This window comes from Palaemon carinicauda, chromosome 2, assembly GCF_036898095.1.
Source record: "Palaemon carinicauda isolate YSFRI2023 chromosome 2, ASM3689809v2, whole genome shotgun sequence".
Classification (NCBI taxonomy): Eukaryota; Metazoa; Arthropoda; class Malacostraca; order Decapoda; family Palaemonidae; genus Palaemon; species Palaemon carinicauda.
This window is the reverse complement of record NC_090726.1, coordinates 36,306,603-36,324,797: the sequence shown is the minus strand read 5'-3', so window position 1 is coordinate 36,324,797 and position 18,195 is coordinate 36,306,603. Positions and strand designations below refer to the sequence as shown.

Sequence of the window (18,195 nt, the reverse complement as noted above, 5' to 3'; positions counted from 1 at the left end):
TGTTTGCTATTGAAATTGGAAAGTCCGATCGCCTTCGCCTTCCCACAATCAACCTGAAATCATCAGATGAAATAACCAATGAATGAATGGATTCGAAGTTCTATGGCATCCTGACATCGAAATAACCATTGAATTAAAGATATATTGTGATATAGTGTCGATATTTTCCGTTGTTTTTGGATTGATGTCCTAAGGTCCGTTTTTTTTTTATGGGATTACGGATAAAATCAGTAATATCTTAAATAAAAACTGTTATTATTGTTTGGATTAAAAAAAAAAAAAGGAAAAAAAAACGTTCCTTTGAAGTAAACCTAAAATCATTATTGATATCACTGGTAGTAATTTTACAGTATTTTTATTATCATTAGTGTTGTTTCTATTGGTGATATTCTTATCATTATGAAAACATGCCTAGATGGCCATTAGTTTGCAAAACAGCTTTCAGATGATGGAAAAAAAAAAAAACTAAAAAAGACAGGTTCGTGTGACATGATGTATCATTGAAGCTTAGCTGGAAGTCCTCATCCCCCAGACATCAACAAATAGGGAATCCCCAACTCACCAACTCCTCCATCGCTTTGTAAACAGACTCCAGGTCAGTTTCTAAATCCAGGACTCTGTTCTCTTTGTCGCCCAGAAGCCCCGAATCGCCACCGTTGTTCACTACAGGGAGAAAAGTGGTCATGGATTAGAGTGTCCAACCGTGTGTCACACGATCGTACATAGTTAATTTTGTGTATATATTATGCTTGTATCTTCGCTCTTCCCTCGCACTAAAAAGAATAAACATGTCTGCTTTTCTCCTCTGTAACAGTGTCTGTTTTTGAACATGAAATTTCTTGTTGCTTTGAGCTTTTGTGTATAAAGGAGAGTGTTCCATAATTAATAGACTCAATACCAATTCCCTAATATCGCAAGAGGGTCTGCCCCTCTATTTTATTCTTCTCCTGTACTTCTCTTTCTCCCTATTTCCTAAATCTTTCCCATCCCGAGTACCGGCCTTTGAGCTATAAACTGGATTGTATCCAGGGGTACTCTTCCTTTCCCCATGTTCCCCACTTCCCTATTATTATTATTATTATTATTATTATTATTATTATAAATAGACTCAGTTGCTTTCATACTGTATTTGAGTCACAACCTTCTCTTGGCTCGTCACATTGATGACCCCGGAGTGACTAATGTGACGAGCCGAGAGAAGGTTGTGACTCAAAGACAGTATGAAAGCAACTGAGTCTATTTATTATAGAACACTCTCCTTTATATACAAAAGCTCAAAGCAACAAGAAATTTCATGTTCAAAAACAGACACTGTTACAAGAGACAGAGAAGAGGACAATGAAATACACTTAGAAAAGTGATGATGGATTAAATACGACAAAGGTGATAAGGGATTAAAGACAAAACAGTGATAATGGATTAAAAGTAAAGAACGTGATAAAGGATCAAAGATGGAGAAAGTGACAATGGATTAAAGACGGAGAAAGTGACAATGGATTAAATTTGGGTAAAGTGATGGGGTTATAAATGAAGAAAGTGATGATGGATTAAAGAAAAAAAGTTATATTGGATCAAAGAGGGAGAACGTGATAATGGATTAAAGACAGAGAAAGTGATGATATATTGAGAGGGAAAAAATTATAATGGATTAAAGATAGAGTGAAAATTAATTACACAGAAAGAAATTGAATGTAATAAGATATTGGATTAAAGACAAAGAACTTGGTAAAGTGACACATGATTAAAGCTAGAGAAAGTGATAATAGATTAAAAACGCAAAACATGGTAACGAATTAAAGTTAGATAAAGTGACACATGATAAAAGCTACAGAAAGTGATAATAGATTAAAAACGCAGAACATGAAATAAAGTCAGAAAAAGTGACAACAGATTAAAGAAGGAGAAAGTGATAATAGATTAAGATGGAGAAAGGGCAAATGGATTAAAGACAGATATAGTAATAATTGATTAAACACAGAGATTGATAATGGATTAATGAGAGAAAAAGTGATGATGACTTGAAGGTAGAGAAAGTGATGGTAGCTTAAAGACAGAAATTGATAATGGGTTAATGAGAGAAAAAGTGATGATGACTTGAAGGTAGAGAAAGTGATGGTAGCTTAAAGACAGAAATTGATAATGGGTTAATGAGAGAAAAAGTGATGATGACTTGAAGATAGAGAAAGTGATGGTAGCTTAAAGACAGAAATTGATAATGGGTTATTATTATTATTATTACTATCCAAGCTACAACCCTAGTTGGAAAAGCAAGATGCTATAAGCCCAGGGGCTCCAACAGGGAAAAATAGCCCAGTGAGGAAAGGAAATAAGGAAATAAATAAATGAAGAGAACAAATTAACAATAAATCATTCTAAAACAAGTAACAACGTCAAAACAGACATGTCATATATAAACTATTAACAACATCAAAAACAAATATGTTATAAATAAACTATAAAAAGACTCATGTCCGCCTGGTCAACAAAAAAGCATTTGCTCCAACTTTGAACTTTTGAAGTTCTACTGATTCAACCACCCGATTAGGAAGATCATTCCACAACTTGGTAACAGCTGGAATAAAACTTCTAGAATACTGCGTAGTATTGAGTCTCGTGATGAAGAAGGCCTGGCTATTAGAATTAACTGCCTGCCTAGTATTACGAACAGGATAGAATTGTCCAGGGAGATCTGAATGTAAAGGATGGTCAGAGTTATGAAAAATCTTATGCAACATGCATAATGAACTAATTGAACGACGGTGCCAGAGATTAATATCTAGATCAGGAATAAGAAATTTAATCGACCGTAAGTTTCTGTCCAACAAATTAAGATGAGAATCAGCAGCTGAAGACCAGACAGGAGAACAATACTCAAAACAAGGTAGAATGAAAGAATTAAAACACTTCTTCAGAATAGATTGATCACCGAAAATCTTGAAAGACTTTCTCAATAAGCCTATTTTTTGTGCAATTGAAGAAGACACAGACCTTATATGTTTCTCAAAAGTAAATTTACTGTCGAGAATCACACCTAAAATTTTGAAAGAGTCATACATATTTAAAGAAACATTATCAATACTGAGATCCGGATGTTGAGGAGCCACCGTCCTTGACCTACTTACAATCATACTTTGAGTTTTGTTAGGATTCAACTTCATACCCCATAATTTGCACCATGCACTAATTCTAGCTAAATCTCTATTAAGGGATTCACCAACCCTAGATCTACATTCAGGGGATGGAATTGATGCAAAGAGAGTAGCATCATCTGCATATGCAACAAGCTTGTTTTCAAGGCCAAACCACATGTCATGTGTATATAGTATGAAAAGTAATGGGCCAAGAACACTACCCTGTGGAACACCGGATATCACATTCCTATAATCACTATGGTGCCCATCAACAACAACTCTTTGAGATCTATTACTTAAAAAATCAATAATAATGCTAAGAAACGACCCACCCACTCCCAACTGTTTCAGTTTGAAAACAAGGGCCTCATGATTAACACGGTCAAAGGCAGCACTAAAATCAAGGCCAATCATACGAACTTCCCGACCACAATCAAGGGATTTCTGTACAGCATTGGAGATTGTAAGAAGGGCATCACATGCTCCAAGGCCTTTACGAAAACCAAATTGCAAACTAGGGAGTAGATGATTAAGAGAAAACTGATGATGATGACTTGAAGATAGAGAAAGTGATGGTAGCTTAAAGACAGAAATTGATAATAGATCAAATAAAGAGAAAGGAATAATAGATGAAACAAATAAATTAACAATGTATTAAAGAAAGAGAAGTGATAAGGGATTAAAGACAGACAAAGTTATGATGATTCAAAGATGGAGAAAGTGATGACAGGTTAGATACGATGAAGTTGGTGAAGGATCAAAGATGGAGAAAGTGATGACAGGTTAGATACGATGACGTTGGTGAAGGATCAAAGATGGAGAAAGTGATGACAGGTTAGATACGATGACGTTGGTGAAGGATCAAAGATGGAGAAAGTGATGACAGGTTAGATACGATGAAGTTGGTGAAGGATCAAAGATGGAAAAAGTGATGACAGGTTAGATACGATGAAGTTGGTGAAGGATCAAAGATGGAGAAAGTGATGACAGGTTAGATACGATGAAGTTGGTAAAGGATCAAAGATGGAGAAAGTGATGACAGGTTAGATTCGATGAAGTTGGTAAAGGATCAAAGATGGAGAAAGTGATGACAGGTTAGATACGATGACGTTGGTGAAGGATCAAAGATGGAGAAAGTGATGACAGGTTAGATACGATGACGTTGGTGAAGGATCAAAGATGGAGAAAGTGATGACAGGTTAGATACGATGAAGTTGGTAAAGTATCAAAGATGGAGAAAGTGATGACAGGTTAGATACGATGAAGTTGGTAAAGGATCAAAGATGGAGAAAGTGATGACAGGTTAGATACGATGAAGTTGGTAAAGGATCAAAGATGGAGAAAGTGATGACAGGTTAGATACGATGAAGTTGGTAAAGGATCAAAGATGGAGAAAGTGATGACAGGTTAGATACGATGAAGTTGGTAAAGGATCAAAGATGGAGAAAGTGATGACAGGTTAGATACGATGAATTTGGTAGAGGATCAAAGATGGAGAAAGTGATAATGAATTGAATACAGAGAAACTGCTAATAGATTGAAGATGGAGGAAACGATAATAGTTTAACGACAGTAAATTATAATGGATCAAAGATGAAGAAATTGATAATGAATCGAATATGACAAAGGTGATAAAGGATTTAAGATGGAACAAGTAATAATGGATTAAAGACAGAGAAACTGATAATGGATTAAATATGGAAAAAACAATTATAGATTAAAAACAGAGGAAGTTATAATGGGTCAAAATGGAGAAAGTGATGATGAATTAAATACGTTAAACGTGATAAAGGACTAAAGCTGGAGACAGTAATAATAGATCAAAGACAGAGAAACTGATAATGAATGAAACAAAGATAATGTGATAATGGATTAAAGACAGAGAAAGTGATGATGGATTAAATGTAGAGAAAGTGATAATGAATTAAAGACATAGAAAGATTGGGAAAGTGACAAGAGATTAAAAACATGAATTATAATAAAGGATTAAAGACACAGAAAGTGATAATAGATTAAAGACAGAAATGGGGATAAAAAATTATGATCAGAGAAAGTGATAATGAATTAAAGACAAGAGAAAGTGATAATGAATTAAAGACAGAGAAAGTTATAATGAATTAAAGACATGGAAAGATTGGGAAAGTGATAAAATGAATTATAATAAAGGATTAAAGACAAAGAAAGTGATAATAGATTAAAGACAGAAAAAGGGATACAAAAATATGATCAGAGAAAGTGATAATGAATTAAAGACAGAGAAAGTGATAATGAATTAAAGACAGAGAAAGTGATAATGAATTAAAGACAGAAAAAGTGATAAGTGATAATGAATTAAAGACAGAGGTGATAATGGATTAAATGTATAGAAAGGGATAATGAATTAAAAGCATAGAAAGTGACAATAGATAAAAAAAAGAGTGATAATGGCTTAAAGACAGAAAAATTATGATGGATTACCGACAGAAAGGGGTAATGGATTAAAGGTGGAAAAAGTGATAATGTATTCAAGATGGAGAAAGTGATACAAGAAGAAAGATGGGGATGGGTCAAGGAATCGAAGAGAAGGATAGATGCTGAAAGTGCCAAAAGCCCCAGTGACCATTTCAACTTCTTCTATTCGTTCTATTTTAAATATGAAATATAGGATATAGGATATGCAAACCGTTATGGAGAAGTCTATCTGTAAGGGCTGCTCATTGAGCAACAACTCCTGCTGGCATAAGGCCAGCTTAAGCTAGATTAACCAGATGAGGGGATGGGATCTTAACCTTTCAGTCCTACGGGGCAGTGAATCAGATAGAGATCGACGTAGTCCAAATGAAGCATCTTGAGAGACTTGTCCATGAATCTCTCCACATCGCCAGCTCGGTTGGCAATCATTGGCAACTGAAAAGCAAATTGATGGAAATAATTATTCAATTTTATCCTTTTTTTTTCGTATTGGGAATGCCATTCTGTGGGAGCTATTTGCTTTGCAAGGTAGCTAAGTGAAATGTATTAGGTGAATACCTATGAAGGTTTACATATTGTCAATAATAATAATAATAATAATAATAATCTTTATTATCATTATTATTATCAAACTATTTTATCTGAATAATGATTAAATACGACTATCAATGTTAATATCATTATTCTTATTTACATCGGTAGGAGACGCTCTTCTATGCAAGTTTGATTGGTTGCTTCAGTGGCGTGAATTTTTAAGACACCTTTTCCCTTGATCTAAACTTCTTCTCAACAACACTGTTATTAGCCAGTAACTATGCTATTTTCATTCTTAATATATTCATCAGCAAATGAATAGATTCTTAACTCAAAAAAAGTGTACATTTAAATACAAGTTTATGTACGAAGTCCAGGGGCGTTCCAGTGTTCGGTGATCGATCTTTCTTTGCCGTTTTCAGGGGTGGGGTCAAGTTGCAACGAGTTTCAATCTGCAAGGTACATATGCTCATCATCAGGCTTGAAGTTATACTGAAAAATGAAGGCTTTGAGGCTCTATTTATATGAATCTGTGTAGGTCTTAATCTGGGCGGCTAATTCTCAATGGTTGAAAATGCCCCGCAGATAAAGGTTATTGCTGTGCTAGGAGAAATACTCTGGGGAGGAATCTGGTTTCTTATTGGCCCTGGCACTCGCTGGGAGACGATCCATTCCAGGCAAGCTGTTGTTCCGCTTATTGGTGCTGTCTTTATCGGTGTTGTCGTGATTGGTATGGCTGATCATAGGTGGGCGGAGGGGCAGTGCTCCTTAGGCAGGTAGGTAGGAGACACATTTCTTGCATTATGTTAAGGGTAGGTTTCTCCTGTTGGATCAGTAGGGCCTCAAGAATTCTTAGCCTCCTTCCGTTGGGGTTGCCTCCGATGATTTCAGTATTTTCCACGATGTGTTATCATGAAATAGAACTATTGTGGGCTTGTTGGCAATGTGCATTAATCGCACCTTGCTGTACATGACAGGAGAGGTGTTTGGAGAGGCGCATGGTGGTCATACCGATCCAGATGCAATGGAGTTCATCAATGTCGTGGGAGGAAGGTGTCATTAATATATCTCACATATATGTCAGGTCAGCGTATATGCGAGAAAATTCGCTCTTCTACTACTTCCATGTAGAAATTCACGAAATGGACTCCCAGTGGTGATGCTATGGTGGGTCGTTAGGGAGAGCCTTCTTTGTGCATATCTCCAGGAGCTTACTGTGGGCATTTCTGGGACGTGAAGGATCGGTGTGGCTGGGTTCCTATATTTGCAGTCCATCATTAGGACAATAGTCTCGTCGAGAGGAACGTTGGTAAACAGAGACTCAACGTCCAAGGAAGCAATGACAACATCACTGAAGGAGCCTCTAATGGTTTTCAGGGATTCAGCAGAGGACGTACAGTACATTATAATTGTTTGGGATGTATGGAGAGAGGAGGGAATTAAGCGTTGTCGCATTGCAAATTGACCTCACACCTGAAAGTGATGAAGGAAGATCGATCGCCAAACCCTGGAATGCCCCCCTGGACTTCATACATTAACATATGTTCAAATGTAAACATTTTTTTTGTAAAAAATTCATTCATTTGCTGATGAATATATATACTCTCTAAGTATTAAAATAGCATAGTTACAGGCTAATTGCAGTGCTGTTGAGAAGAGATTAGATCAATAGAAAATGTGTCTTATAAAATTAATGCCACTGAGGCAGCCATTACCTTCAGTCAAACTTATTCTTATCACTATCATTAATATAATCATAATTATTAGAAAGGGGTAAGAAATTATGTCTATATATCTAATCATTTCGTCCAAAACTTATACCATTGTAAAAACAAAAACTTAAATTTTGTTATTATAAATGCAGTTTTGACTAAACAATTAAATTCCAGGATTGTGAATCATATTATTTGTGAAGGATGATTACTGTTGAAATAGCCCTGTGGTAGTGCTGTAAAAATGCTACCACCATATGTCCTGCATGTAGTAGAACGTGACTGAAAGCACAGCGGCTGCCATGTAGTTTTGTTTTCAGGCAAAGGATAGGCTCACTCCCAATAACTGTGGAAACTACTGCCTTGTAGGTGGACCATTTAGTTAAAAGGTTAGGCTCACTGCCAACAACTGTGATTGATGACTGCAAGGACATGCGATCATAAAAACCCTCTGCCAAATTATAAATCATGACTGATGTTATTAGAAATGTGGCTAGGGCATCCTACGTAAGCAAAGTTCATCAGGTTTCCCATACTGGCGTGATAAACTAATGAGGATTACCACAGGGTTCACGACTGCGGCCAAAGAAGTTAGTGACTTAATAGAAAATCAGAGCAGGTACTTGGATTGTTCATACACTAACAGCTAGATTGAGGTAGATAGTGAATGTGATGGAGAGTTTTGTTATAAATTTGAAACTAGTACAAATGAGTAGCCTAATATCCAAAAGTCAAAACTTTTTCTGTCATTCCAATTTACTTGCCTTAGTGGTGATGAAGAGTTCCTCGCGGGTGATCCTTCCGCTGTCCAACCACTCTTTCAAGACCTCTCCAATAGATTCCTCGTTCTGGTAGACGTAAGCGGCGTCGATGTGCCGGTATCCGCACTCGAGTGCTGTGCTAATCACCGTTTTCATTTCTTCTGGTGGGGACTTGCAGGAAAAAAAAAGATGAAAGTAAAAATAGTAATTTTGGTATCATTAGTATTGTAAACAATGATAAGTGGATAAAAGAAAGTAGTTTTATAATTTGTAACTAGTAATTATAAAAAAGTTGAGTAAATACAATAGAAAACTGTGTGATATTGGCATTATGAATATTCTTTACATAGATTTGTGTGTGCACTTTTTGGATGTAACTAAAAGAAAAAAAATAATAATTTTAACTAATAAATAATTGGCATGCAATTATAAAACAAGTGGAACAATTTAGATACTTGGGATCTATTATAAGTCAGGAGGGAAGATGTAAGGCTGACATTGAGAATAGGGTAAAAGCAGCCATGAGGAAGTGGAGGGAGATTGCAAGAGTGGTATGTGACAAGAAATGCCAATCATGCTAAAAGTCAAGTTTTATAGAACAGTAATAAGACCAGTGTTAATGTATGAATCGGAAATGCAGGCCCAAAGATGAAAAGAGAAGACAAAGCGTGAGAGCACAAAGATGAAAAGTGTGAGAGAACAAAGATGAAAATGCTGAGTTGAATTGTGGGAATATCACTGTGTGAAAGCTTGGAAAATTATTAAATAAGAAGAATGCCTGGCATAGTGAAGATTATAGAGGTGATAACAATGTTATGAATGAGATGGTCTGGACACATGTTGAGGATGGATGGTGGGAAGGGAGTGAGGAGGGCTTGGAAGGAACCTGTTAAGGGGAGGAGATCAAGAGGGAGGAAGAGAATTAGATGGTGAGAGAAGGTGAAGGATGATATGGAGAGAAGAGGTTTTGGTGGAAGAGCATTTCTTTGATAGAAGGCATTGGAGAGAGCGCATCAGGCAACCGACCCCTTAATGTGGGGATAACGGCGGGAAAGAAGAAATGATTAGCATACGGTTAATACACAAAATAAAATCTGTGCATTTTGGTATCGTGTAGATTTTACATATAGATTATTTCTCTTCCAGTTGTAGGTTTTTAAAATGGAAACATTTAATATTTTATAACCAATAATTAGAATATATGTAGGCACTTAGGAACATATATGCGTGCGTGTGTATAAGATTTATGTAAGAATATGTTTTTTTTTTTCGATATTTCAAAGGATAGTGTATGTGAGATGAGTTTATATGGAATTGGTGGAAGGTTGTTTTGAGCAGTGAACAGTTTATACATAGGCAGTAAAGCATGTGTTACGAAAGGAAATGAAGTGAGTGGGTGGTTTCCAGTGAGAGTGGGGCTGAGACAGGCATGTGTGATGTCACCATGGTTGTTCAATTTGTTTGTTGATGGAGTTGTAAGAGATATGAATGCTCGAGTGTTTGGTCGAGGATTGAAACTGATAGATGAAAGTGATCATGAGAGGAAGGTGAATCAAATGTTGTTTACGGATGATACTGTATTGGTTGCATATTCGGAGGAGAAGGTGGCTCGAATAGTGACAGAGTTTAAAATGGTGTGTGACAGAAGGAAGTTGAGAGTTATTGTGGGTAAGAGTATGGTTATAAGATGCATGAGAAGGGAGGGTGGTGCTAGATTGAATGTCAAGTCGAATGGAAAGTTACTTGAGGAAGTATATTTAGTGTAAGTACTTGGGGTCTGTTGTTGCTGCAAATGGTGGAATGGAAGCAGATGTACATCAAAGTGTGAATGAAGGATGTAAAGTGTTGGGCGCAGTGAAGGGAGTGGTAAAGAATACTGTAAAGAAAGTTTTGTATGAAAAAGTGATTGTACCAACTGTCATGTATGGATCGGAGTTGTGGGCGATGAAAGTTATGAGGGAAAGACAGAAATTGAATGCGTTTGAGATGAAGTGTCTGAAATATCCATGAGAATTGCTACATCTTGTGCAGCCAACAAATGGTGTTCACATGAGAATAGTTACAGATATATATCCCCTGTAGGCTTTGGAGCCTTTAGATATGCGGCCCTGAGACTATACAATAAGCTCCCACTAGACATTCGAAAGACAAGATTTTGAGGCTTTCAAGAGAAAACTCAAGTCTTTCTTGTTCTCTAAGTGCTTTGATAATGTGTACTGGACAATAAACGAACAACATTCGGTGTGAAATACTGAATGCCATTAAATGTATATGATTAATTGAATATGAAGGCCCTGTAGAGAGTAGGGTTCCCCTGCTGTATGGGACCAGAAAAGCAGACATTAAAGTAAGTAAAGAGGAGTATGGCTAGTGTATCTTAGGAACGAAGTAGTGAGGGTGAGAACAGGTGCAAGAAATGAATTAGCAGCTAGAGAGGATAGGAATGTGTTGAGGTGGTTTGGTCGTGTAGAGAGAATGAAAAATGTTCGTGCTGAAGAAGGTGATGAATGCAAGAGTTGCTGGAAGTACAAAAGGAAGGCCAAGGTTTGGGTGGATGGAGGATAGCTGTGGGGGAGGCAAAAAGAGTGTGGTGAAATGAATGGCGAGCGATTGTGCAGTTCTAATAGGCCATGCAGCTTCCTACGGTCGCCTTTGTGACTGCTGAGGTAGCGGCAGTGGCGCATTCAGCATATGAAGCTTCATTGCTGTGGATAATGGGGATTGGTGGGCTGTGCGCCCTAGCAGTGCCAACCAAACTCGGCTGAATCCCTCTTCAGGCCGGGAAGATCGAAGAGAAGAAAAATGCCCCTTTGTTCTTTTCCTTATGTCAGCTACCCTCAAAATTGGGAAAGCGACATAATGGATTGAGGAATTTTCCAAAATATTTTCCTTTTGTTTTCTTTATAACTCATCAAAATTCTTGTATTATGTTTTTCCGTGATAATTATCTCTCCGTTTTACATATTCGTCTGGCAGCGTAAACAGGTATACATTTATTTAAAGGATGAGATATTTCAAGAGTGTCCCTGATTGCTAATCTTCTAATCTGGGAACCTTAACCAATGATAATGATGACTTGCATCTCTCTCTCTCTCTCTCTCTCTCTCTCTCTCTCTCTCTCTCTCTCTCTCTCTCTTTGCCAGACGTAAGATAACCTAAATACATATCAATAACAACCTTTTATTAAGCTAGAAGGCCTCACAATAATGTAGCTTCGTGGTTCAAGAATAATTATACGAACAATTCCTATAAATTTCATTATGAATTGTTTTATCACTGACGATTTAACGTAAATATCACCGGCAAGTACAAAATGTTTCCAAGCATTCGTCTTCTTTCATTTTCAAGATGAACTATCGATCGCTATAACCAATATTTATATAGCTGCTCTATCTGTCAAGCTTATGTGCGAAATTTACTTCTCTCCATGCTTTTGACATCAATTCTTGAAAAGACAAATGGCTCACACTCGAGCAGTTTCTAAAGACTCACCTTAAAAGTTCCTAGACCGATAATAGGCATCTTCCTGCCGTTTGGCAGCACTACATCGGGCACGGCTTTGGCCATCTCGGATAAACTTTTAATTCTTCAATTCCGAAGCTATGTACCTTGCAAAAGAACAGGGAAGGACTATGCTTCTTAACACACTATGCTCAGAGCTTCTTTCGTGGTGTATGGCTTCAGAAAGCACAGGCAGGACTATCGCTTATCGTGTAAATGGCTTTGTTCAGCCGGCAGCGTGGCCACTAAATCTGATTAGAGATACAGTAGGAGTGACTAACTTTCTGTTCTCTGATGCACCAATTTTTGTCACTTTTATTTCAGATGCGTCTCACAAAGTTTTACCGTATATACTTCAATAATATTGGAAATATTTATATATTATATATATACATATACTGTATATATATAAATATATATATATATATATATATATATATATATATATATATATATATATATATATATATATATATATATACAATATATATATATATATATATATATATATATATATATATATATATACTGTATATATATATATATATATATATATATATATATATATATATATATATACTGTATATATAATATATATATACAATATATATATATATATATATATATATATATATATATATATATATATATGTATATATACTGTATGTATATATATATATATATATATATATATATATATATATATATTCAGTATATATATATATATATATATATATATATATATATATATATATATATATATATATATATATATATAGTGTACATCATAGTGTGAACCGATGTAGCAGTTACAGGTGACTTATTTCCACTGAAAATTGTGATTACACTGAACTTTAATAACTTTAATGAAGCTTCTGAGTTTGCATTGATGATTTTAATTAGCTTTTTTATAAAGTGCTAATAAACCAATTACCACTTTTAAATAAAAATAATTTCATATACATCATCATTATCATCATCATCTCCTCCTAAGCTATTGACACAAAGGGCCTCGTTTAGATTTCACCAGTCGTCTCCATCTTGGAGCTTTTAAATGTATACTTCTCCATTCATCATCTCCTACTTTATGTTTCATAGTCCTCAGCAATGTAGGCCTGGGTCTTCCAACTCTTCGAGTGCTATGTGGAGCCCAGTTGAAAGTTTGGTGAGGTAATCTCTCCTGGGGAGTGCGAAACCATCTCCATCTACCACTCACCATGATCTGCTCCATATATGGGACTCGGGTAATCTCTCTTATAGTTTCATTTCTAATCCTCTCCTGCCATTCAACTCCCAATATTCTTTCTTCTGAGGGATTTGTTCTCAAATCTACAAAATCTGTTGGATATTGTTTGATGGCCGTACCACGACTCGTGTCCGTACAGTAACACCGATTTCACTAAACTGGTAAATAGCCAGATTTTTATAAGTGATTTCAGGCGATTTTATTTCCAAATTTTACTTAACCTGATTTGCGTTTTCCAATCTTTCATTAAACTCCAATTCTGAAGATCCTGTATTAGAGATCATAGTCCCTAAATATTTAAATGATTCCACCTCATTAATCGTTTCTCCTTCCAATGGTATTTCATTTTCCATTGCATATTCTGTTCTCGTCATCTCATGACTTTCTTCTATTTATTTTGAGCCAAACCTCATGTGATATTTCATGCATTCTGGTAAGCAGGATTTTCAAGTTCTGTGGTGTTCTGCTAATAAGGACATCGTCATTAGCATACTCTAGGTCCGCCAATTCTCTGTTACCAATCCAGTCCAATCCCTCTCCACCATCCCTAACTGTTATATGCATTGCAAAATCCATGTGAAGGATAAACAACATAGGTGACAACATATTCCCTTGGAGTACTCCACTGTTCACTGGAAATTCATTTGATTGGACTCCACTAACGTTATCTTCGCACTTACTATGCTCATGAACAGACCAGACTTCATAAAATTTACATATTTAAGAGGAACTCCATAATAATGTAGGAATCTCCACAAAATTGGCCATGCACACTATCAAAGGCTTTTTCCTGGTCCAAAAATGCCATCAAAAGTGGATTTCTATATTCTACACATTGCTGTACTACATGTCTTGAAATTAAAATTTGGTCAGTACAACTTCTACGTTTTCTAAATCCTGCTTATTCATCTCTCAGTTTTTCATCAATATTTCTTTATATTTTCTTTAAAATGAGCATAATATATACTTTCATGTCAACTGACGTAAGTGTGATGCCTCTGCAATTAGTGCAATCAGTCAGATCTTCTTGGATATCTCTAATGGACATTTGACCTTGCTTTGCTTTTACCAAATTTTTAATATTAGGAGCTAATCTAGTTTTGAAGGTGTAAAGGCCACTCGTGAATGGCAGAGGCAAGAGACAGTGACAATGCTCTAGCAGGACATTGCCCTAAAGACTGACTATATATCCATATGATCAGCACTCAAGCCCCTCTCCACCCATGCTAGAACCAGGGAGGGCTAGGCAATGGCGGCTGAGGACTCAACAGGTAGACCTATGGGCTCCTCCAAACCCCCTATCACTAGCTCATATAAGGATGGAGAGGTTACAGACACTACAAGAAACTTTTGAGTTTCAGCGGGACTCGATCTACCGTTTCCAGTAGTCTAGCCAAATGGACAGCCATCAAAGTCTTTTCTAGCTAAGAGAGAGGCTGTGAAGGGGATGGTCTAGGTCTAGCTACTCGGGGAAACACAAAGCAACAAGAGAATTCCAAAGCTTAGTAGCAGACAATGAATGCCAGTTTCAAAAATCATACTACAGGTAGGAATGAATCACTGAAATCAAGATTTTCAAAAATTTACTTAGGCTGATCACATTCATTAGGTTTAATGAAATCAATTATTGATACAGATTTTAAGATAACCCATTGGATTTTCTAAAAAATGGCTATGCTCTTCCGGACAGACACGGGCTCTTGCAGCCCGTAATCATTTGCGTTCTCCTTTCAAACTGGAATGTGGAAAGGGTATTCTGGGTGTTTTGAAAATCTGAAGTAAAGAGAAAAAATGCGACCGATTACCAGAAATGTCTTCCCATCATTATGAAAGAGTCTCTTGACAGCCTTCCATGATAATTCTGAGAAATATCCAGACATCCCTAGGTTTATAATTGTTTGCACTCACGTTATTACACGAAGTCACTCAGTATATATCTACAAACAATATCTATCTATCTATCTATCTATCTATATATATATATATTTATTTATGTATTTATTTATTTATTTTGAGTTTCTATAGTTCTGTATCCTTTCAGAATATAGCAAATGCACGATGATTTGAAATAGGTTTATTGTAAAGATTAAAATTGATTTATATAAATTATGTATATAAATAAATATATATGCATATATATATATACACGCACACACACACATATATATATATATATATATATATATATATATATATATATATATATATATATATATATATATATATATATATATACATATATATATGTGTGTGTGTGTATAGATGTGCGTGAACACTCATATTACCCTTTGAAGACATCTTCGAAGATGAATAGTCGACCTTTTTCGCCTTTGTCGAGACCATCCAATGCCGCCATGTCTTCTGGACTCAGTGTGAAGTCAAACACCTGGAAAAATAAAAAGTATTAATAGTATACCATATCAATAATATTCACTCTAAGCCCAAAATCTTTACAAATAAAAACGACGAAAGTTCACATCTATGCAAACAAGTGGAATAAAACACAAATAATAAAGGAAAAAATAAGATTAGCAGTTACAAAAAAAAAAAAAAAAAAAAAAAAAAAAAAAAAAAAAAAAAAAAAAAAAAAAAAGATTCTTAGAGCTCCGTGTAGACGTCTGTTTTGGATACTATCATATGACACACTCCCCGCTGATATGAAAGCATGGAGGGCAGGGTTGCCAGATTATTTCAACTGGATTATCGTACATGAGCCTTAAAATTGTTGTTTTTCAACCGAAATTATCGTACACAGTTTCAATATAATTATTAGGGAGTTACATGATTGACTTATTTCAAAATATTTTAGTATAATTGTTTAATTAAACACACACATAAATTGTATATATCTAAGGTATGTATCGTAAATCGTACCGGACCCAAAATAATCGTACATGTACGATAATTATTGTACGAATGGCAACCCTGATGGAGGGTAAAGCAACGCAGAAACAAACATGAATCTAAGAGTGTATGACAGAGGTTTATTCCGTAGGCCACTTTGCTTGAAGGTCATTCAGTTGTCCTACCGAGCAGGCGATGCTCTTGCAATGATCATGAGCCACCTGATGTCATAATGGTCGAGCATTTGAAAAACAAAATTCGACGTTTCTCCTTTTTCTAATTACATTATCTATATCATTTCAACCTTATTTCCTTCTTACTTTAATGATTTTTGTGCTTTTCCTAATGGCGGGTAACATTTCCGTTTTCTATTTCATATCTACAAATTTTTTCTTTCCATTTGTGCTTATTTAGACATCATGATGCTATTCTGAAAGTAGCCTCTAATTTCATTTTTTTTAAATAAGCCTATATCGTGCAGTACATTATTATTATAATGATAATACTAATAATAATTAACGGGACGCGAAGATTTCCCATGGTTCAAAATGCGATCTGAACTCTAACAAACTGATCAGTAGCGTGCATTCATAAGCTCAGTTGTAAAAAGAGCACTTTTGTATTTCAATAATGTTATATGGGGATTAAAACTACGTATTCTATGCTATAGAACATGTGGAGAAGACTTTTTTTTAACATATTAAATGTTAATGTAACGACAAAAACATTGTAATGATTCGTAACTCAAAGATATCTTTGTATTCTAGAACAAGAGTTTCTGAGTATTTACGCAACTTATTTTACGTCGCAGTCACAGGACGCACGTATTGCGTCACTTGCGTCATGTAATTTAAGCCTTGGGCATTTCAGAGTCCATCATGAATTTTCCAGAGAAAATGGATCCGGATGTAAAAGACAGACGACGAGTTAGAGACTTGATTTGTTTGTCTGAGAGTGAACATTGCTCTTGTGGAGATATTTCTTAGACAACAGCTGTGATACAGCTAAATTTCTTCCATTATTTCAACGCTGTTGATATACTTAACAACAAGGAAACCTTGGTAGATCGAATATGGTCAAGAGCTGTGTTCCTGTTTATCCTCTTTTGTATCTGAAACTTCAACCTGAAAAATCCCTCAAAATATGGAGCTAAGTTTCGTCGTCATCTGTCACTCACTTCATATTATTATTATTATTATTATTATTATTATTATTATTAAATGCTAAGCTACAACCTAGTTGGAAAAGCAGGATGCTTAGCCCAGGGGCTCCAACAGGGAAAATAGCCCAGTGAGGAAAGGAAACAGAAAAAAATTGAATATTTCAAGAAGAGTAACATTAAAATGAATAACTCCTATATATGCTATATAAACTTTATCAAAACAAAAGGAAGAGAAACGAGATAGAATAGTGTGCCCGAGTGTACCCTCAGGCAAGAGAACTCTACAACCCTAGTTGGAAAAGCAGGATGCTATAAGGCCAGGGGCTCCAACAGGGAAAATAGCCCAGTGAGAAAAGGAAACAGAAAAAATTAAGTATTTCAAGAAGAGTAACATTAAAATAAATAACTCCTATATAAACTATATAAACTTTATCAAAACAAAATGAACAGAAACGAGATAGAATAGTGTGCCCGAGTGTACCCTCAGGCAAGAGAACTCTAACCCAAGACAGTGGAAGACCAAGGTACAGAGGCTATGGCACTACCCAAGACAAGAGAACAATGGTTTGATTTTGGAGTGTCCTTCTCTTAGAAGAGCTGCTTACCAAAGCTAAAGAGTCTCTTCTACCCTTAGCAAGAAGAAAGGGGCCACTGAACAATTGCAGTGTAGTAACCTCTTGGGTGAAGAACAATTGTTTGGTAATCTCAGTGTTGTCAGGTGTATGAGGATAGAGGAGAATATGTAAAGAATAGGCCAGACTATTCGGTTTATGTGTAGACAAAGATAAAATGAACCGTAACCAGAGAGAAGGATCCAATGTAGTACTGTCATAGCGACCTATAAAGCAAAGGC

General features: G+C 35.7%; 2 protein-coding genes across 2 annotated transcripts in view; both read right to left on the bottom strand.

Annotated features, from left to right (window-relative positions):
- Nucleotides 1–2: 2 nt before the first annotated feature.
- LOC137623047 (aldo-keto reductase family 1 member B1-like) lies at nucleotides 3–12,357 on the bottom strand (the record flags this gene model as incomplete). Its single annotated transcript, XM_068353686.1, has 5 exons — nucleotides 12,082–12,357; nucleotides 8,593–8,760; nucleotides 5,900–6,017; nucleotides 563–663; nucleotides 3–53 (listed from the first exon to the last, which is right to left on the bottom strand). Coding segments are annotated over exons 1-5 (513 nt in total), but the record flags the coding sequence as incomplete, so codon positions are not given.
- A 2,545-nt stretch (nucleotides 12,358–14,902) lies between these two features.
- Nucleotides 14,903–18,195, bottom strand: part of LOC137623844 (1,5-anhydro-D-fructose reductase-like) — a 17,772-nt gene continuing 14,479 nt past the window's right edge. Inside the window, exons 8-9 of the mRNA XM_068354654.1 lie at nucleotides 15,622–15,722; nucleotides 14,903–15,109 (exon numbers count right to left, since the gene is read on the bottom strand). Of these exons, the coding sequence (XP_068210755.1) occupies nucleotides 15,067–15,109; nucleotides 15,622–15,722 (144 nt within the window). The 3' untranslated portion in view covers nucleotides 14,903–15,066. The remainder of the gene's footprint in view (nucleotides 15,110–15,621; nucleotides 15,723–18,195) is intronic.